The following is a 23,132-nucleotide window of genomic DNA, read 5'->3' as shown; positions in this document are numbered from 1 at the left end:
ATTTTATCTTTCTGTTGCAAGTACTGGCCAGCAAAGCTCACTGGTAGCAAGGTGGTGGAGAACACCTTGGAGTCTTCAGAAAATGGGCTGCCTACTGGAGACAGCTGTGAAAGGTCTTTCCAGAGCCACTGTAATTAAGAGCTGCCCACACGCTTCCTCAGTGGCAACACGTCCTGTGCCCGCATTACTTAGGTACAACACCTTTCTATCTGGAAAAAAAAAAAAAAAAAAGCTACTTCTGAAGGCATGGGAGGAATTACTGCAGTGTTTCCCTGTGTTTAGCTGACTCATCCTCAGCGGTTTACATCAGCCTCACGACATGGAGATATACGTGCATCAGGCGAGGTTCTACAGCTTCAAATGGCCGGCAGGTGGCGGCCGCTGCCCGCAGAGGAGTGAATGAGACTGACTACGGTTAACCGTGGCCTGGGCCCAGAGCCTTCGTCCTTCTACCTCTCTCTCCTCGCCTTATGTTTTGTCCGGTGAAGTTAACCATTCTTCGGCAATGAATGTGACCCTGAATGCATTTGCACAGGACTTCCGCAGGCTTTGAACCAGTCTTCTTGGTACTGGGGCACCTGGCGGTGGTGAAAAGTGAAGTGCAATTCACACCATCAATTAAAAAAAATGATAATTTCCTGAGTGCAAGTGGAAGTTATGAGACTGCATCAACCCTATCTGCAGTACATCGCTAGTTTGATTCATCCTTCACATAACTGAACAGGAGCAATAACAAATAACACAAAAACTACCAGCTGGAGACCATCAAGTACAGCTGTACACAGTCAATCCATTTGCTTTTTAGCAACAGCATTTGTAAATAGTCCTAAAACCACACAGGAAGAGCAGCAGTGGCAGTCAGGACACAAAGGGTGGAGATTTCATTCTCCCCTTTTGTATTACATCTGAAAAATCAGTTATTTTTATCCACGAGTAAATTAGATTACCTGGCTTTTAATAGAAACACTATTGAATCAGCACAGTTGAGCATCACTACATCACAGAAACAAGATTATTGTGTTGCTGAAGAAATTGAAGAGCACCCAGACCTGGAGATGCTGCTAAAGCCAATGCATGGTTTGCTGGCTGTGCCTCATTCAGATTACACAGAGTTGACTGTTCTTTCATAGAACAGTTTATGAAATCTGAATCCCAACTCTACACATTTTCATTTAGTGTTGTCCATTACATCTAAACAAAGGGGTTGTAGAAAGGTGCTATGAGCACCTGGAGGAGGAGTTTCAGAAGGAGAGGCTAAGAAACTGAGACTTATTTGGCTTGCTGACACTGTGTGCAATAAATCAATCTTTTTCTATATGCATATATCTTATAAAGCTAGAGCTTTTCCCAGTCTGAAAGAGTAGTACCACAGAAGCCCTGAATTTAGGTTAAATAAAAGTACACTGCATTTTCAAATTGCTTTGAGCATTTTGCCAAGTTTTGGTGAAGAAAGATATGTTGATAGATTTAATGTAAGCACTCAGAAATGATAGAAAGTACCCTCAGATCTTCCTTACCTTTCTTCCTCTCCCTCTTGCTATTGCATAGGAGACCAGTTTTTTGCTTCAGCAACTTCTCTTGAAATCCACTAGGTGACTCAGGAGACCTCTTACTTATTTTATGCTAGCAATATTAACAGAAGTAATGCATAACTGTAGCCCAGAAAGCCAACCATTTCCTGGACTGTACCAGAATACATGGCCAACAGGCTGAGGGAGATGATACTCCATCTCTACTCCGCTCTTGTGAGATCCCACCTGCAGTACTGCAGCAGGAGCTCACTGGTCTGCAGCACCAGCAGTACATAGACCCATGGGAACAGAACCAGTAAAGGCCAGAGATCATAGACGATCAAAGGGCTAGAGCAGCTCTCCTATGAGGAAAGGCAGTAAGAGTTAGTCATTCAGCCTAGAGAGGAAAAGGCTCCAAGGAGACCTCATTGTGGCATTCCAGTATGTAAGAAGAGATTAAAAGAAAGATGGTGTAGCAATTGGACAGCTCAATATGATGGGAAAGGCATTACAACAAAAGCCTAATGCCAGAAGGACCAGCACAATAGAAAGATACTATAAAGGACAGGAAGACGATTGCTCACCTGTATCAGAAGATTCTAGGTTCGCAAGAAAAAGCTTCACCAAAGAAGGATCTCCAGAAAGAGATCTTTCCCTACTAGCACTCAGTCCTTAAATGAGGTCCTAGAGGGCTGGAGCCAGGCTACATCCTGTCTGGTCGCACAGATGAATTGCCTTCACCTGTGCTCCTAGGACTGACTGGGTCCTTTCCCCAGGTGCTCAATCAGTGGTTCAGGCAGTGACTCAACAGTTACCATACAGATGAGAACAGACTTTTTTACAAGGGGTAGTAATTTTGAACTGAAAGAAGGGAGGTTTAGATTAAATGTTAGCAGGAAATCCTTCACTTAGAGATTGGTGAAGCACTGGCACAGGCTGTACAGATAAGCCTTTCCATCCCTGAAAGTGTTCAAGGCCAGGTTGGATGGGGCCCTGGGCTACCTGATCTAGCAATAGGTGTCATTGCCCACAGAAGTGGGGCCGTAACCAGATGATCTTTAAGGTTCCTCCTTACCCAGTGCCTTCTGCAAGTCATTGAATTTAAACTAAATTCTGTATCTTTCAATGAATATCCTGTATCTTTGAGCATCAGGCATCTTTCTGAAATATATGCTTCAAACAGAGTTATAAACTTGAATTAAGACTGGTTGATTTTCTATACTCACTGCTCAGCTTCCTTTGTTCTGAAATGTATGAATCTACTAATCTCAGCTGAAATACTAATTCAGTACAATGTCTGATTTTGACCACATACAAAAGTCAGATTGGGAGATTTGCTTTATGTGCTGATTGGAGTAGCAAACCTGGACAGCCTCCAAGAATTACATTTGATATGCAGTGTACTAAGCAATGGTAAAATATGTTATAGGATGTGCTTTCAACCCTGAAAAAGAGCTGAGTTGTTAATACTGAAGTATCAGGTAGAGGGAGTTATACCATTTGCTTCACTGTTTGTTTCATGGTTGTTGGTTGTTTTTTCTGTTTGTTTGTTTGTTTTTGTTTTGTTTTGTTTGTCAGGATTCAGAGTTCTGACATTTTGTCCTATTAAAAAACACAGATTCCACTCCAATTGTTCATTTCCTTTTCATTCGTACATACTGTGCTGAAACCTTGGGCTGTGAATAGCCTCTTTGTCTCATCCAAGCTTTTATTTACACTTGTGAAAATGTGTGTCCTACCTTGTACTGCAAAAATTAGTTCACAATTGTCACTTGGCTAGCACTTCACCAGCCAATTCTGGCACTAAAAAAGCTGTCTAGTTGCATACCACATACACTCTTTCAAGACCTTATTCCACTGTGTTTGGAGCCCCTCAAAATAATCACACTTTCCCAGAGATGGAATTTAAACTTTTGAGAAGTTATCCATTAGGCTTATTTGAGAGTTATCCACTAAAACATATTTGAAAGAAAAGCAGTCAAAGTTCTCTTTCAAAGTGTCTTAGTTCTGCATTTCTCCCTCTGGGATATAAATTTGTTTTCCATTATGTAATTGGCCAGGAGTATAGAATACATTAAGATAATTCTAGTCTAGTTTACGGACCCTGCTGCTCAGATGACCTCACTGGTACCCAATTTGCTGTTTTTCAAGTCTGTTCCTTATCTCTGTAAAACGAGAGCGCTCTTTGTCAATGATAACTTCGTTTTGAGAAATGCTGACCAAAACAATATGACACCTGAAAATGTTAAAAAAGAAGATCCCATCCCAATTCCAGAAACAAGTATTCTTCTTTGATCTGTTTATAGTGTCGTTTGGACAGCTTTTCTCTTCTTATTTACCTTCATTAAATAGTTAAATTGCCTCGCTAGTAATTGCTTTGTACCTGATTTGCCACTTACTCATGAAGAGCTGTGTTTTTATTCTGTCACTGACTGATTTCTGTGGAGCTCTTAAACAAGAGTCCATGAAATTCAAGATGATTTTTTCCTCATGACCTGTGGTGTCACTTATTTGCACACCACTTACCAAGAGTGTAATGCAGAGTAGATGTGTTGAGATGTAGCAGGAAAAATGTCTTTTGAAACATTTACTTTCTCAATCTGGCAACGCAATGAATGCTTCTGGAAAAGATGGGTCACTTTATTGCTGTTCCTTCCCTTGCCATGTCTATTCCAGGAATGGAGGATGACAGTTTTCTAAAGTGTTAAACATATTTGGAATTGTGAGAATGCATGTTTTCTGTGCAAATTTGAGCTGATTTCTCTGGTGAACCATAGATGAAATGCTGTTTGCAGTGACTGGGAGCTAAATCCTAATCCTTTGTTCAGTTTGTTATGGTAATCCTAATCTAGGGAATGGGGTGGAGAGATGTCAAATAGGGATGGAAAACTGTTCTTAATCCTCGCTCTTTCCATGATAGATGAAACAAAGAGCAAGAGCAAAGATAAGCATGTGCATTAATGCAGTAGGTAGTGTAACAAGATTAATGGAAACTTTTATTGTCTTCATTAAAATATTTCAGAAGTCATATGCAGAGTACTGCCTTATCTGAATCTGATCACAGAAAAGATAAATAGTCAAAATCTGAGGAGGCTAAGAGAGAAATCGTCTTTTACAAGTGCCTTGGGAGTGGCTCAAAAACTATGTGGGCGAAGATGTGCTTTTTGTTTTCCAGTGCTGTTTACTGAACTCTTGAAAAAAGTCTGTCATGACTCCTTCAAACTATCATTGCTGAAAAGCTGTCTGAGAGAATCAAAACTATGGATTTTGTTATTTCCAGAGAAATTATTTTGTCACCTACAGTCCAGAATTGCTTGAGTATGTGTTTACCATTTCTCCTCCCCCTAAAAGACAATATGCCCTACAGTCACTCTGGGAAGCGGTACAATCTGGGTCTCCATCGATGATTCTTTCCAGGTACAGAAACCATTTAAAATGTGAACACTGCAAAGATTCACATTTTCACAGACCTTTTTATTCTTTCTGTCCGTGGATCAGCAATGGAAACAATTTCCTCAATGCATGGGATATTTGATATGAACTGATACAAACAAAATGTCTGTGAATCACATGAACTCTGTGGATTGGTTGCCCTATACTAGTCTCGCTTTACAGCATACTGTAGTACCTAATCTGCATGATGTGGTACGATTTATACTACTTCACACCAGTACTCTCAGTTTCCTTTTAGCTGTTTTACTGTAGTGCTCAACAGGAATCAAAACCAGTCTCTAAATACTCATGCCATCATTACTGAAGTGCACAATTATGTCCTTTGCCTCACTCCTCCCACCTCCCCTTATTCGGGGGATGAAATAGCAATAAAGTAATGAATAAGAGTACCTGAATTACTGATTTCCTTTGTTGTTGTCATTTTTCTTTTTTGTTTGTTTTTTTTTTTTTAAGGACTGAAATAGGAATAACACTATGTTGATCACATTCAGGGAAATTAAATTGTAGACTCACAGCCATACTTCAGAATTACCTTCAAAATGCTACTGGAGAAGGGAGTATCATTGCAAATATATTCTGCATGGCTGGAGTACAACACCATGAAGGCAAAATACCATCAAACATCTTCTGACATTTAACCACCAAGGCAACCTCAGCACTAGCGTAAGAGATTTTCTCTTCCAGGTCCTAGTCAATACACCCAGTGAGGCAGAAATGTAAGTCATGCATGAGTTTTAATTATTGTAAATGCACAGTGATGCAAAATCTTAAGAAATCCACTTCAGAATTGTTCTCTCTGCTCCATTAAAAAGTGACATGATCAAAAGAGACTGTGAACCTTACATTAGCCAGGCAGTTAAATCAGGTTTCTATGTTTCTTCTGTATTTGAACCATCTGCTGAGCTGAACCACTCATTTAAATTTACCAGTACACTAGAAATTCTGCCAGGCGGATAAAAGCAGAAGAAATTTCTGGGGAGAGCTCTGATCTTGAGAATGAAATATTTCAGCATTTCTACCACATGACAGCTGAACAAATCTGCCCCTGGTGTTGACTTTATTAAAGCATTCTGTGCTGAGTAATAAAATACCATCACCTCACTGCTATGCATGGTAAGGGCAAGGGAAATCTACAAAGACCCTCACTGGATTCATGATAATTGGAAATTTTGAAATAAGCAGTAAGAGAATAGAGTAATACAGTGTCATTCAGCAGCATGGAGACAATGTGGTTGACTTACAGCCTAAATGAATGTCTTGTGTATTTGGGAGCTGCCTTGAATAATAATTAGTAAAACTGTGTTCAGAATGGAAGGATGAGTGTACTAGACTCAATACTCAGCCTCTGATTCAATCCATAGTTTCACTGTTATTTAAGCTGCTTCATAGTAAAACGAAATACCAAAATTCTCTTCTCTTCACGGGCTGAAAAAAATGCATCTCACATGAGTTCAACTGAAAGCAATGTATTACCAATTGTCTTCTTTGACACTAAGTCTGTGTTTACATTTAATTTCTCCAAAGTTTAGAAAAAAAAACTCTCTCTGCTATAGTTATCCAGCTTTGCTTTAGCTCATGCTTGCAAGTCCCTGGAAGTGTTCAAGAAAACTGTTTATGGGCATGGTTTATTGGGCATGGTGGGGTGGGTTTACAATTGGACTTGATGATCTTAGAGGTCTTTTCCAATCTTAATGATGCTGTGATTCTGTCTTTGCGCTTGCCCCATTACTACTGCCCTATCACTTGTTCTAGAAATCATTTGGTATGTATGCATAACATCATCCACAAATAATCTAGGGTAGAGCAAACTGAGGGATTTCTTTCAGTAATTAATCAAGCAGAGCACATAACCTCGTTCAAAAAGAGGATATTCGGGTAGCTAATTTTGTGCAGTGGGCACATATTGTGCCTTGTGGATAATCTGATAGCCCTGGAGACTCTCCAGCAATGTATGCTTATTATAAATTATAAATTAATTTATAAATTAATTATAAATATATACTTAAAGGCTCATATTGATTTGTTTTTCTTACTCTTGTCTCTTCCTGACCTCTTTTTTTTGTTTTGTTTTGTCCCTTTGTATATGGAACCATTTAACATCAGCATTTCTGCACATATGTTAGCACAATGGGTTGCCATGAAAGATTGAGTCATGCAGTTTCTACAAGGTCACCTGAAAATTCAGGTTGGAACACAATCTATAACTAAAGAGTTCCTTTAATTTTAAATTACAGCAAAAAGCAACCTTTTTCTTTCAAATTTCCTCAGAGATAGTATACTTTACAACTATGAAATCTGCTATCATGCTGTACTCAGGTATTGAATAAGTAAACCTCAAAGAAATCTGTATGTATTTACTGGAAATTTTACAGCATCTCTCTCGGTTTATTTGCAATAATGATGTGAAATAAAAAGGAGAAAGAAAAAAGAAAAAGAAAACATGCTAGAAGTGGATGTAGAGTGTAGTCAATAACACCTGCATATAATAAATCAAACAGTTGTGTGTTTATGCATAGTTTCACAGCAGTAGTTTTCCAGGTGCTTCACAGCAGTGATTGGAAGCAGTGAGTACATAAGACTAGGCATTTTTTCATGGCTTTACTGAAAGAAAGAGTTGCAAGAGACCTTACTATTCATTCGAGTGTAATTCAAAGGGAAAGGGAGAAAGAACAGTGAAGTGACTTAAGTCACAGTCTAGGTTGGTGATAAACCTGTAAGAAAATCTCAGATCACACTGTTTGTAAAAACACTTGTTTGCAGTAGGAGGACAAGGCTTATAAGGCCTCTTATCTTTATGTGAAAAGGATCAAACAACACTTAGAACAGTTTGAGAAAGAGAGCGAGGATTCAGCATTTGGTTTTATGATGGGCTTTCGTACTGCTACTCAGTCCTGTGGCACTGATCTGTAAACCTTGCTCAAAGAAATTAAGACCTCTATGCATGTTGCACAGCAGGTTGTTCCTTGATCACCTACAAAGGAACCACACAAAATAAATTGCTTTGCCTTTCCTCAGCTACAACCACATCCCTCTGTGATAAATAAAACGAGATCCTTTTTAACAAAGACTTCATGTAAATGGAGACGCACGAATAAGATCCAAGAATTAAAGAGAAACCATTTAATTCAGGTTATGTCAGATGCTGTCAAAAACTGTGATGAGGTGCTGTAACAAATGATGTTCACTTCTGAAATATATTAGGAAAGTTATGTGGCAAACACAGCATCTTACCCTTCTAAGTTGAGGTAAGGAATTTCTTTCCTTTGCATCTTTCCCACGTGACTTCAATTATGTGTAATCCAAGACATTCAGGTCAATGGGAATCTTTTTTTTGAATCTGAAGGAGCATTAGCTTATAGTCTCACATTGCAACATAATCATAGGAGTATTTCTAAGAGCTGGTATATTCTCTTTTATGTGAATTGAAGAGTTTTTCCACATTTTGGATGTTAGCATTTGTCAGGTACAATCAAAAGAAGAAAGGTACATTCTGAAAGCCCACTGTCCATAAATAGTATGGAAAAACACCAGTCCTTTTTGCCTTCCATTTTCTACCAGTATCTGAATACAGATCAGCAATTAAGTGAACCTTTCAACATGTCCAAAGTCAGTATTAACGTACCCATTTAGAAATGAAGATATGGAAGCACAAAGAAAATAACAGGGTGTTCAGAGCTGTAAAGCTAGACAGTACAATATGTCTTAAGCATAGCTATTACATATTAAGTTATGGAGTTCTGAATGCACATTCACCTGCGACGCTATTCACAGCAAGTTTGTATCACACAATAAAATGCTTCTACTTGTCATGCGCTGCTCTGTTTTGTATCCTCAACTGTTTGTAAGTTTAGTTTAGTGAGGAATCCTACAATCAAAATCATTTTTAATAGAATGAAATCTCGCACTTGAAATTTCTTTTATCCACAGGAAAGAGAACCAGAAATGTTTTCTATGCATAAAACAAGGAAGCTTCTATTGTAGTCCTTTCCTACCTATATGTATATGGTAATGACTTTCCTGTTGGTTTTGAGACAAGCGCATCAAGAATTAAAGACTGCAGCCTTTACTCTGTCATTACTAAATGGCTTTGAATGAATAAATATTATTATTGCTTGTTTCTTCATTGTCTTACTGTAGCTCAGAAAGCAGTTTTACTAAAATTACTAGGACTTTTACACACTATTTCATTGAGAAAAGGAAAAGAATTGCTAGCGTTCCTAAGAAGAACATACAAGACAAGAAAAAAATGTGTAGTTTTTCTTACTTTCCTCTAGTAGCTTCAAAGCCAGATGGTTTAGAGTTGGTATCCCTTTGAATGTTGGTGATACCAGCACTGCGGGATGGCTGCTTGGGATATCTGTTCTCTATAGCTGTACCCTGGTTTGTAGAGACCTCTTGCTGTAGAGGATCCTTTCTTGCATTGCTCTGTAAGCTTCTGATCCTATCTATGTCAGAGTTACCATCACCATGTCCATTTGACTGGCTTGCAAGGATAGAGGTTGTAGCATTGGAGGCTTTCTTCAGAGCTTTATTTTCCAGAGTCTTGACTGAAGATGCAGAAATGAGTGCCTGCAATACACTCTCCTCAGCAGTTTGGATCTCAGAATGAGGTGACCTCGCAGTTGTACCAGCATCCACATAACCATGCACTGTAGCTGGAGATGGAGTCAAATCTGTGTCACTTGTCAGGGCTTCACCACCTTGGTCTGTGGTCCAGAGCTTTCCTGTAAGATTAAATCCATTGCTGCCACTCTGTAAGAGCAATAGGAGCAGCAAGATTACCTCTTTCATTCTGCTGGTTTGTAAATGCTACTGGATGTCTCACATCTATTTCCCAAGCAAGAGTCCCGTAGCTTCTCTCTCCTCCTGTGCTGCTACTCGTACAGTTGAGAGCCCACCATAGAATGCCCTACTGGGCTTTATGTTTTGTAGAAAGGAAACAGATTTTGGTGTTTCAAAACTGACTGAGGAAGCCTGGTTTCCTGTTTCTGTGGATCCCCCTGCAACCTATGACCCTTGGAGAGCAGGAGCCTGACAGCCTTTGTGGAAGGAAGAAAGAAGTTTTTGCAGAACGTACAGGATAAAGGTTAATGACAATAAAAATGTGGAAAAATATGTACTGTTTGGTAATCCTGGGGGAAACCAGATGAAATAATTAGGTAATTTTCCTTTCACATATACATGACCAGAGAGCAGAAGTGACTTCTCACCTGTGCGCTTTGGATGGTTTGTACTTGTACCCTGTCATTTAAAAAAAAAGATTTGGAAAAACTACTGTGCTACATAAAGCTCAGTTTGTTGTATCTTGTCTTTTGCTTTGAATATTTAAGCACACTTAATGCCAAAAGTGGGGAGATGCTGAAGAACAAGTTGTGCAACATATATGCAATCTATATATAACACCATAATGCAATCACTTACTTGAAATAATGGACCATTTACAACAATTCCTGGTCCTATAGAATTGTTCTCAATGCTCAAAACATTCTGAATGCTATCTCTGAAAAAATATTGGAATCAAGTCCTGAACTAATACACCACTCCAGCTGCATGCTCAGAGCCTTCACTGGGGAAAAAAAGAAACAACAGAAAAACAGAATTTCCTACTACAGCATACAAAATGAATCAAGTTTGGCAGAGGAAGTGATTCAGATGAGACAATAAAAATTTTTCATTAATTACTCTGCCCAGGAACCACATGACACTGATGATACTTCCAGCAGTTAACAAGGGACTTTACTTCCAAGGTGGTAGTAAAACCATGTGGTTCAGCTCTCAGCATCTATATTGCCCACAGACCAGATGGAGAAGCTTTTTGTACTTTTGCTGGAACAAAGATAATGTGAACAGTTGAGATCAGAAGACATCTCTCAGTCCAAGTGGTTCAAACCCTGCTCAGTTAGTGCCACTCAGCAAAGACTGTCCAAGACAATATCCAGGTGACTTTTGAAGATCTCCACGGAGACTCCACAAACTCTCTAGGTAACCCATGCTTGTTTACCCACACAAGAAATGGCTGATTTCTCCCTGGGTGCAGGACTTTGCACTTCCCCTTGTGTAACTTCACTATACTTCTATCAACCCATTTCTCCAGGCTGCGGATGTCCCTCTGGATGGCAGCATGACCCTCTGGTGTATCAGGCACTCCTCCCAGTCTTTTATCATCTACAGACTTCCTGAGGGTACACTCTAACCCATTGTCCAGACCATTAATGAAGATGGATCTTAGAGTACTCCTAGACTAAACAGAGGTGCCTCATTTAGGATAATCAAAACAGCTCTTTAAACATTGGCTTACTAACTGTCTTGATTAGGTGTTCAGATCTGTTGCTCACACAGAAGTACCTGGTGCCATTTCAGATCCTCTTGGATACAAGATACTTTTACATGGTCCTGGCTAAGATGGTATATGATCTATGGCATACATGTACCTTTTGAGTTCAGGATACTTGAGAGCGTTTCAGATTGCGTTAGAAGCTTACTAGTTTAGACACCTAGTTCAAATGTAGACTCATATTTATGGACCTCTAAATACATAACTAAATCTACTATCTCAGTCCCACCCACAGACAAGGCTGAAAGGAATATCTTGAATCACTGACTCCATTTCTTCCCTTTTACTGCATTTTAATTTCCAGCAGCCTCTTCCATAAAAAATTTAAGGTTTAAGATCTTAAAATTAAGGTTGTTTGGAGGGCATTTTATCTTACCTCTTTTAAGTTGTTTCAGTGCTTCACTGGGCATGAAGTTATTTTCATAATCAAGGCTGTGTAACACAAGATGCTGTTCTAAACCAGCATTAATTGCAGCCTAAATATAATATTGGGAATTTACATATAGAAATGATCAGAGGGAGATAGATGTTCAGTATAAAAAGAGTTTCTTTTTACATCAAAAGGATTCTTCCTCTATTCTTCTCATTCTTAGTGAAAATTCCTAAAATACCTTTTGTATATAGTACAGAGCAGTCTAATGAGCAACCTCATTGAAAGGCTACAAGTGAATACTTCTCTTTTTGAGCTCTACATTTAAGATTTTGAATCAAAACAATTTCCTGAATTAGCATTTGTCATCTCATATTTTTAGAAATCCCAAGATAAAAAGAGAGGTAAATTAAGTCTTGACTGTATTTGCAAATTAAAGGCAAGTTGGCTTTAGAAATAAAATTGTATCTGATTAATTCATACAATCAACTTGCCTAATAACAAATAAAACTTGGATTCTGCTTTGTGTTACTCCACAGCAAATGTTAATTATGCCTCTACAGTCAGTACAGCAAATGCAGATTTCCACCAGTGCAGAGGAGAGCAGTGTAGAAGAATCTGACTTCTGGTGGTTGAAAGATTTCATTGCAGCAGGGTTTTTTCTAAATTTAAATAGTCTTAAATGAAAATTTATTGCTAATGTAGTTTCATTAATAAATGTCTGGGCTGCTGATTAAAAGTTAATATTGGTTGAAGCTGTTTTTATTTATCAGAACAATCTGGGACTGTCAGAAACACTGGATATCAGTTTCAGATTGCTGCATGCTGGATCTGAATCCCAAGCCACCAAAAAAAATAGTAATTCAGCATAAAATAATGTAATCACAGAATAACTAAGGTTGGAAAAGGCCTCCAAGATCATCCAGTCCAACTGTCGACCTATCATCAATATTTCCCACTAAACTATGTCCCTCGGTACAACATCTAAATGGTTCTTGAAGACCCCCAGGGATGGTGACTCCACCATCTCCCTGGGCAGCCTGTTCCAGCACCTGACCACTCTTTCAGAGGATAATTTTTTCCCAACATCCAACCCAATTCTCTGCTGGTGCAACTTGAGGTCATTCCCTCTAGTCCTATTGTTAGTTACATGGGAGAAGAGGCAAACTCCCACCTCGCCACAACCTCCTGTCAAGTAGATGTAGAGAAATAAGGTCACCCCTGGGCCTCCTATTCTCCAGGCTAAGTAATCCCGGTTCCCTCAGCCACTCCTCATAAGGCCTGTTTGCTCTTGTTTGAACAAGCTCCAGGGCCTGAATGTTTTTCTTGTAGTGAGAAAGCCAAAACTGAACACAGTACTCAAGATGCGGCCTCACCAGTGTTGAGTACAGAGGGACATGCAACACTGTTTCTAGTACAAGCCAGGATGCCATTGACCTTCGTGGCTACCTGGGCACACTGCTTGCTCATGCTTACCCAAGCATCGATCAATACCCCCAGGTCCATTTTCTCTACACAGTCTTCCAACAACTCTGTCCCGAGCCTGTAGCATTGCCTGGGGTTGTTTTAGCCAAAGTGCAGGACCTGGCCCTGGGACTTGGTGAACTTCATCCCACTGGCCTCAGCACAGCTATCCATCCTATCCAGATCTCTCTGTAGGGCCTTCCTATCCCCAGGCAGATCAACACTGCCTGCCAACATGGTATCATCTACTTAGTTCATAAGTTAACTTTAGTTCACATTCAATTGCTGCTTGTCTCAGTGCAAACTGAAGGAAAACAAGCACTTGGAAAAGTTAGTAAAACTTTGATGGAACTGGGTTCAAAATTATCCTGAAAACTTCCACTCAACATGTTGCTTACTCCCTTATGCATAAATCCAGAGATGCCACTTCATTTTTATTAGTTGTTTTTCAGCATTACTGAAATTTCTGAAAGGATATCTGAAAAAATACTGAAAGGATTAGGCGGGCCTTGTGGATTTTTATTGTAAAGCAAAGAAGTTAATCTTAGAGCAGAAGCTGAACCTCAGGTTCCCAGTCTGTATTAAGTGACTCATCCCCAAGTCTACACCCTTACTTACTGTCATACATATATTGTTTTACCAAATTGATCTCAACTTTTATCAATTGGTACGTTCATTAGAAGGAATGGAAAAGTCATCTCTCATTAGAGCACAGAATGATAAAAGAAGTGGTTTGCCAGGGGCTGGAAGATATGATCTGAAGATGCAGATGACTTCCTGGTGAGTGTTAAGATTACCAGTCTACATGATATTAAAAGAGCACTACCCTTCTCCTCACAAAAGAGCTTTCACTGCTTTGTACCCTGGAAGAAAGAAAGCAGCACTTATCTTCAGATTCTCAGCTAAGGCTCTCCAGATAAAGCCTGAGTAAGCTGAGAAAGCTTGGATTTTAGACACACTTGTATACTTGCCATCTGCTAATGGTGCACACTCAGTGCTGTGATCTTAGACAAACCCTTGCTCAACAAACTGAATAATTTGAGTCATCTTTAGGAACCTTTGACTCTTACCAAGCATCGTAAAGGGAGTATCATGTTTGCTCTGTTCTGCAGTTAGTCTGCACATTCACTTGGGCAGAGCCACTCTTGATTCTTCAGATTATTTTAATAACTTTTTAGCCATAAATACATGGATTTTTTCATCAAAAATATTTTTATGTGCAAATTGTGGCAGCTGATGAGAGAGACTGCTCTCTGCTTTGCTCTAACTTCAGCCTATCCTTAAGGTTTCAGGAAAGCAGGAATTGGTGTGGTCTACTTAAAAATAATAATAATAATAAACAAGCCAACAACTGTGAGCTGCTTCTAGAGTTTCCTTTCCAGAACTGATATAAGATTGCAAATCAATCAAACGTAAATAAAGCAAAACCACTGGGATTTTCCTGGAACAAAAGACATTACTTGTTGATGCAGAGCTCTAACCTTGGCCATTTCCTTCCCCGTACTACCTCCAAGATGTGGTGAAGACAAAGATCTTCAGTGAGCATCACAGCCTCTTTCAGCAGCCTTCAGTAGATTCAGCTATAAGTCAGTTTAGCTTGTGGAATGCCCATAACATTCTGGAGACTAAGACATTCCCAAGGGCCTAGAAATCAGCAAAGACATAGGAGAACAACAGTTACTTACATAGCTTTAAATCCAACACTAAGAAAATCTTGGCTAGCCCCCAGAGTCAAGGCTCTGCCTTACTGCATTTAATTCAAGGGAGCATGTCAAGCTGTGGACTAAACAGTCATCTCTGAAGGCTGGAAATTTCTTGGATGCACTTTTAATTTGTCTGTAGTGTGAAGTTCCCACGCATATCTGCTACCAAGAAAGCTTTGATAGAAACACCCTGTGAAAAACAAACCAGTGCTGCCAGGGATAAGCACTGAAAAGCTTCTGTGCTACCTTATTTCCTACTATATTGATCAATAATGCTCTACAAAAGCTAGAAGGAAGCCAAGACTTCGACAGAAAACTGGAGCAGTAGTTCCTCTCTTGGTAGAACATGTTCAAACCTGCACTGGGCTGCATTCTCACAGTAGAAGATGATTCCACAAGGAGAGAACGATGAACTCTCCAAAACAGCATGGCAGCAGGGGACTTGAAAAATGATATTTATCTGAACAGTGGTAACAACCAAACTCTTCTCTATTCTAATGATGCACAGGTCATCAAATGCTGCTAATTAATTCAGAGCACAAATCATCTCTGTTTTGCAGACTACATTCAGCATGTGTTTCTTTTTCCTTTGGCAAAATGATTGCTTGTCTGTATTTCTGCTCACAGCAACAGGGAGGAGAAGAAAATCAGGAAGCTTCCATTATGGCTTTGGTAGCAAAAAGGAGAGAACAGGGGAGGGAAAAGTGACCGAAGAGGAACAAGGCATCGAGCAGGAAAAAAAACTGAACAAGGCACCTTCCCATCTTTACTTTCTCCCTTCTATTTAATCCCTTGTATTTCCTGAATAGAGCAAAGAATACGTGGACCATCTCAAGCGTTGCAGCCAGAAACAACCCATAATTACCAAGTTAATAAAACTGATGGGTCTGCCAGGCTGTGTAAGGAGCAACCTGCAGCTGGCTGCGCCTGCATGCTGCAATAATTGAACTGAGGCAATAGTTGATATTGATATTCCTCCCATCACTGTGTTTCTTATAAATGCTGTTTCCATGGCAAATACACAGACTTGGTTTTCTACAACCACACTCTTGTCTCACTTTTCTTGTAGATATGTATTTCATGGAAAAAAAGATATTTTTTTTTAAACCTCCTGAGCAGCTCAGTCTGGAGTGAGAGTCATGCTTGCTTAAACAGACAGTGGAAGGCCATTTGCTTTTTCCAAGCAGAACAATCATTGAGCAAGAGGTGCAAAGATCAATATAAAAAACCCCTCCATATATAAACATAAAAAGCCTGCATGCATTTTCCTAGGACTGCAAGAAATAAATGTCAGTCTATATGTTTTGTAATGAGCTTTGGTTGGATAATTACATTGTAGTTCAGTGGGGAGACAAAGTTGGTTTGCCTGGTGCTTCCCAGCTGGCAACTCCATGGCTTGAAGTGCACCAGGGCAGGAAATGGCAGCACCCTAATTTCATTCAGGTGTCTCAGAGATAAGCTGAGTATTCCAGACCAGAACCAGTTGCTGCACACCCCAGGGGGACTGTAAAAGAAGTTCTCTCTCTCCTAGGATAGAGAGGTGTTTTGTCCAACGGGATCAGTAAGCAGGTTTTTATATTTCATACATAGGCTGGATAGAAGAACCGAAGATGCTGAATGCCTTCACAAGAGATTAATATGATTTGCAGTGAGTGGCTGGAGCCAGCTTCCTGAACTGATTTTAATTTAAGCTCCTCAGTTTCTTTTATAGAATTATTTTATAATGCTGTTCTTCATTTTTATCTACTTATAAAGATACTTGGGGACCTATGTCCCTTAAAATTTGGCATCTGAAAATAAGGGAAATTACCTATGGATGTGTCCAGTGAGATCATACTTCAGTTTTCCAGTCAGAAAATGGTGTATAGCCGGGGGAAAAGCTAGAAACCTGGATTTATTTTGTCAAAAAAGAAAAAAATTGCAAATCAGCTGAAACTTACCTTTCCCTGTAGCCTTTGAACCTGGATTTAAAACCTCATTCTGTGACTGCGTGTATGCTGCACTTTAAGGCTATGCTTTGTTTTTCCAGAAACCTTCGTAATACATGAAGCTTATGTATACTGAAGGCTTCTCAAAGCACTCTGCTTTTTAAAGGAGAATCATAGAATTGCTCAGGTTGGAGAAGACCTTAAAGGTCATCTAGTGAGCCCTCTGCAATTCACAGAGAAGTTATCCCCATCATGTGCAAAATGGATTCATGAGACTTCCCTGGCACGTGCCATCAATCCTATTCCTAGAAAATCAGTTAGCAGTTTTGACTTGCCCTGGGAGAAAAACCAAAGGAGAATAAGAGGAACCTCTCTGCGTAATCCCCAATTTGAGTATTTGTAGATCTATTGTAGTGACTAATTTTTTTCTTGGAACCAAAAGGCAAAGGAGGGGTGACTAATGTACTGCTGCAGCTGGGAGTTCAGATTTGGACTGGAGCCTGAACAAGCCTAATTTAGAAAATAACGAGCTTTGGGATTGAGTGCTAAATCTAAATATATGTATGCTCATGTATAGTAACTTTGACTCAGCAAGTGTCAAATAAGTGTTTGGGTTTGAAAGGTCTCGCTTTCTTAGTTGTATCAATAAGAGAAAAACTGGAAATTAAGAGAGGGTCAAGGGAGCAAAAAGTAATGGCCAACAGAAGCTGATTTTCAATGGAAAAACTCAAAATCCTCATACCAAGCAAATAAGTGTGATTTCTTGATTCTTATGCCAGTTCTTCTTTTGTTGACACTTTCCAACTGAATCCCCAAGAGAAGACTAGCTCTACAGAAAATGTTTATTTTTAAAAAAATAAAATAATTAAGTCTTGTTTCATCAAAACATTTATGGGCTTTTCTGCCACTAGAAAAATCTACACATTAATAATTGTGTGTTTTATTTGCCACACCAGACACTGCTGGTGAAAAGATTAAACGGAAATGGAACGAAGAGAAACAAATTGAATAACAGAAAAAGCTTTCAAGATAAAAAACCCTTACAGAACAAATAAAAGTAAATGTAAAATCATTCTTCTTTATAAGCTAAGGAATTTAAATTTCAAAGGCTCTTGTGAACTCTTTTCCTCCCTTCTATCAACTCTGCCACAGAACTAGACTTAAGATGAATTGAACCCAATATGTTTTATCATTTGTAGCTAAAAGGTAGGACCGGCTACTGACGAGCATAAGATCTCAGTGTGACACTGAGCACAGTGTTCCTACAGGAGGTACAGCAGTATGAGCTCATCTAATCTATCTTCTAGGATTGCCTTTAAATACTTATATAAAGATCAGGCAGCCTCCCTGATCCTTGGCAAGAAAGCACCAAGATTTGCTTAAGCCTTCTACATGATATTCAGGCATTGAAAAGGAAAAGGGAAATACATTTTCCAAGCATTGAACTATTGAATCATTCAAACTTGGTGCAGTTATAACAAAGGGTCTTTGGGAGCACATCCTGCTGGAGTGCCCAAGGTGAACCTATTTGCGAATGAATTCCCTTTAAAACTAAGCTTGGTCTATGATTTCCCTTACCCAATGGAACAGGAAACATTGATTACAGAATACCCTGGGGTTTCAGTAGAAGTCACATTGTCAGGCCATGATTTGAAGAGAGCATATAAACAAGAGTGGCAACAGCTGTTTACATGGCTGGATAGTGATAGGACAAGGGGGAATGGTTTTAAATTAAGACAGGGGAGGTTTAGGTTAGATATTAGGAGGAAGTTTTTCCACACAGAGTGGTGACACACTGGAACAGGCTGCCCAAGGAGGTTGTGGATGCCCCATCCCTGGAGGCATTCAAGGCCAGGCTGGATGTGGTTCTGGGCAGCCTGGTCTGGTGGTTGGCAACCCTACAGATAGCAGGGGGTTGAAACTCAATGATCATTGTGGTCCTTTTCAACCCAGGCCATTCTATGATTCTATGATTTTATCATTAGTACCAGAACCCTTCAGAGACCTAGAAACATCAAAGCAGCCACTAGTTTGACCAGCTGCTTCTTGCGTCAGGAAGGTGGCGACCTGAACTTCACATGTTATATTGCAGTGAATATCACTGATGATAAAGGCCCCATTGCTTTTCTACGTTACTTTGATAGAGAGAGAAATCCTGCCCTTTCAATACATCCCGAGTTTCTTACTCCAGCTGACCCTACTGCACAAGGAAGTTATGCAGGATCTCCTCCAGCTCTTTTCTACTCAGAGCTCTTTCAGCATCCTTGAAGATTTTTTTGCCTTTTTTTTTTTGGTGGCAAGAACAACTAGCTGCTAACCAGATAAGCAAACAGCAAAATAAATCTGGCAATAGTTATCTTTTTACAGTTACGTGATGTAAGACTCGTTATCTGTAATTAACATACAGCAATAGCAAATAGACAGTATGTGTAGAATGAATTGTCTGTGACCCTCAAATAAAATGCATCATGAAGGACCACAGGCATGGGATTAGAGTAGAAGCCCCAAGACTATAAACAGGTCAGCACTGGTCAGCTATTGGTTATCAAGGGAAACCTTGCCAGCTGAGAAAACAGTTCTAGCAGAAAGAGATAAGAAAGAGTTAATATATGTTCACATTTTTAATATAATACACTCTATATATTATATACATGTAAATTATTTGATATAAAATATACATTAGACATGCAAATGTGATGTCAAAATGATGTCACAGACCAAGGAAGAAAAGAGTGTAGACACTGTTAGCAAACAAAAATTAACCCAGCTCCAGCATGAGAAGGAAGAATCCACATCTTACTTCTCCCAACAGGGAATGCTGACTGTGCTGTAACTCACTGCCTGCTCCCTGAAGCCACCAGCTTTCATGCCCAGAGGAGCAGTGCAAGGATTTATGTCATTTTTAACTCCAAATACTTTGAGCTGTGCAAGTACCATCGTAATTAGATGAAAAGTAATTGTTTAATTAAGTGGTTTAGGCTTGTATTAAACTAGAAGTAAGTTCTTGGCCTTGCACATCAGGTGTGTTCTCCTTTCTGCCCACAGTAAGATTTGAAGCATGATGAAATGGAGAATCCAGGCAATCTGGTCTTCAATTTGGATGCAACATACTGGTAACAGAGGGCAGACCAGTCTGCACTGAAAGTAGAGGATTGAGATTAGAAGTGGAAAAAATGTCAGTGTGCACTGCAGTCCTGCACAAGCCTTGCCAGTAAACAGGGCCATTAACCAGGGGTATTTCTAGGTGCTCATGGGGGGTACTACAATCTCATTTCTTGTAAAATGACTCATTGCTTATGGCACGTAATGCAGATGAAAATCCAAAGAAAGTGTAACAGAACAGAGCTGCGCCTGGCTGCCTGGGAAGCTCTCAGAGTCTATGAAATGGGCTGTATTGTCCACTGGGAAATACAGGCTTGACAAATTTACAAGGCACAGTAAAATGAAATGACAATGGCTTATTACTGGCTTTGCAAACTGCTTAAACTGAGCAGCACATTTTACTGTCAGGTGGCAGCCAAAGATGCATGCTTGCGATTGAGCATGAGCTATGCTCATGGCCTAACATACTTGCTTGTGATTGAGTGTGAGCTGTGCTCATCCCCTGCAATAATAAAATTCTCCCTGAGAGTCCCATTCCAATTTCTACACGCTCTGCTTCACTGTTGTTTTGCCACTGCCAGCCACATTTGCTGAGTTTCAATCTCTCCTCACTGATAAATTCGAGAGATGGAGGAGTGGAAAAGATAACAGCACTTCGGGATGACAGCTGTTGCTATACAACAAAATGTACATACCTAAAGCAGTAGGCTACAGCCTCCCTAAATCCTCTCAGGAATTCACTGTATGGTATATAAATGAATGTGGCAACACCTAGCTAGAGGTACATTGTGATATTGAATAACCCACCATGGCAGGTATTTAATACATTTAGGTAACATACATACATGTTTGCTGTATATTCTGTCTGTAGGATGGCACAGTATTCAGCCACACTGCTGTCTGAATCAGGTGTGGGGAATAAGGATACTGTAGACATGAGTATGAAAGAAAGATATAGTGACTGCTGGCATGCTTATATTATCATCATTTTTATCACTACTTAATTTCATCCAGTAGAGTTCTGATCAGAATTGCTTGCATTTCTAGAACACACCACACATGACTGATCTCTCTCATATCCTCAGGATGTTTAACATGGCCTGTGTTCAGGCTATGCATAGTAAATGGTACTTTTAGCATAGAGCAGTAATATATAATGTTAGTGCAATTCAGATTGCTCTGGTTCAACTTACATATTCATTGTGAATATTTTGAGAGTGAGATGTAATCTCTTCTTTTGTTTTTTTAGTCTCCTAAAATAGGATTACTGTTTCTTTACTATTACCTGGAGAACGTTGTTCTTAAGAAATAAAATTAAGAATTCTTTACACTGTGATGTTACATTAATACATTCTAACTTCCAATCCCATTGCTGCTGTTTTGAATTGCAGCTGACTTCAATAGCAACAAGACTAGCTGTGAAATGGGGTATGGTTCTGAACTAGCACAAGAGAAAGCACAACAACAGAGCAACAAGATCCCAAGATCTCCAGGAAGGTACATCTACTTCCACTGCCAACTCTTAAATGAGGTCTGGGAAGGGGTGGATCCTGGCTCCACCCCATTCCAATCACTCAGGAACATTGCATGCACCTGAACTCCCCTGGGTTGGTCCCACCTTCCCACCAGGTGCTCAATCACTGGTTCAGGCTGTGACTTAGTATTTCCACTATGTAAACACAAATAAAACTGAGATGATTAAATCAAACCTTGCTAGACATCTCTTATTGTTACTTAAGTTATTAAGTTGCTTCTGTGCTCTTTTCTCTACATTGTAATAATGAGGCTTTACTGGGAGAAGTAATCTCTGACAGAACAGTTCTCAACATGAGGCAGCTGTATCATGCGGTCCCCTGTAAATCTAGGGACATAAAGCTCAGCTATTGAACTGAAATCACATTCTCAAGATGATGATGTCTTGAATGTACACAAAGAATGTTATATATTTTAGCATAGAGCATTGACTGAGGGTTAGTTTAAAATGTAAGTCAGGCTTTGATAATCTTTTCACCTGCTGTTGTGATTACAAATTTCAGACAGACTACTGATGGCAGAGAAAGAAAACAAGAAGAGCCAAAGCTGCTTGAGAGAACAAGGTTACCCAAGAGAACAGTGCATTTAGCAGTCAAGAAAGAAACAATAGAATAACATAAAGCAAGTTACAGTATTCCTCTGTAACTACAAGGAGAAAGCAAGATATTCCTTACAATAAAATTCTGTTGATGCAAGTCCATAAAGACAACTCTTTCTAGCTGAGAATCTGAAGAACAAATGTGTTTTTCTCAACATGTCTGCACAGGTATTTGCAGAAAAATCTAAACACACTAAAGTAAGAAAGCTCAGTCTGAGAGGCTGTAGGGCTGTACAATCAATAAGCATACAGACGTTATACAGAGAAGTTAAGCTGATAAAATTACTGCATTGAAAAAGATATAAATGAAAGGTGCTCACCAGTGGTATAGGCTTGCAAAGACTGCATAAGGAGTAATCTCCAGGAAGAGATCCTTCCTCAGTGGCAGTCAGCCTTTAAATGGGGTCTAGGAGAGGTGGAGTCTGGCTCCACCCCTTTCAGTCACACACGTGAATTGCTTTTACCTGTGCTCCCACGGCTGACTCAGTGCTTGCCTCAGGTGGTCAATCAGAGGTTCAGGCTGTGATTCAACAGTTTCCATACAATGGCTAAATGGGTGCAAAACTCAGCCCTACTGGACGTTTGACATATAGCTTCCAGATCTAAATTCGCATGCAACCAAAAGGACCCTCTCCAGTAAGGGCTATTCTATACTAGTAGGCTTAAGTAGGGAAAGGTTCATTTGCTTGTATGAAGCATTTAGTGAGTCTCGCTTACAAGTAGGTCAAGACTTTGGCTTACTTGCTTCATGCATGCTGCTGTCACTTAGCTTTGCTTGATTGAATCATCTTCAGTCTAGTTTGCAGCCTTCCTGGCCTTCCTTCAAATAATGTGAACCGCAGTTAACATTAGGAACTTGACTCTACATCTTTTTACTAGGCTCTAAGCTCCAAGGTGCTGTGCCACTACATTTCCTGTCCTCCAATATACTTTGTCAGCTACAACCATATCTACAGTATCTTTTTAATGTACAAGACTTACACTGAAGAATATATCATTACGTTGTGGCTGAAAATGTTCAACAGTGCGACATCTTGAGCAGACTCATCAAAATGTTTTCTGCAATGGATAAACACTTCTCAGTATTCAACCTCTTGCTATGTTTTTTGCAGTTTTTAGATAGTGAACTCTCCAGT

The 23,132-nt window shown here is 39.6% G+C and overlaps 1 protein-coding gene across 2 annotated transcripts in view; it reads right to left on the bottom strand.

Moving 5' to 3' along the window:
• The window catches only part of MMRN1 (multimerin 1), a 55,469-nt gene extending 33,099 nt beyond the window's left edge, over window positions 1-22,370 (bottom strand). Inside the window, exons 1-2 of one of the 2 annotated variants that reach the window (XM_046940566.1) lie at window positions 22,317-22,370; window positions 9,229-9,688 (exon numbers count right to left, since the gene is read on the bottom strand). In XM_046940566.1, coding sequence (XP_046796522.1) covers window positions 9,229-9,688; window positions 22,317-22,344 — 488 coding nt within the window. In that variant the 5' untranslated portion in view covers window positions 22,345-22,370. Of the gene's footprint in view, window positions 1-9,228; window positions 9,875-22,316 lie in introns of those variants that run through there. The other variant, XM_004941034.5, reaches the window with a different exon arrangement.
• Window positions 22,371-23,132: the final 762 nt, after the last annotated feature.

The sequence above is a fragment of the Gallus gallus genome, chromosome 4 (genome assembly GCF_016699485.2).
Source record: "Gallus gallus isolate bGalGal1 chromosome 4, bGalGal1.mat.broiler.GRCg7b, whole genome shotgun sequence".
Classification (NCBI taxonomy): domain Eukaryota; kingdom Metazoa; phylum Chordata; class Aves; order Galliformes; family Phasianidae; genus Gallus; species Gallus gallus.
Note: the sequence above shows the minus strand (reverse complement) of the source record. Positions and strands in the feature narration are given on the sequence as shown.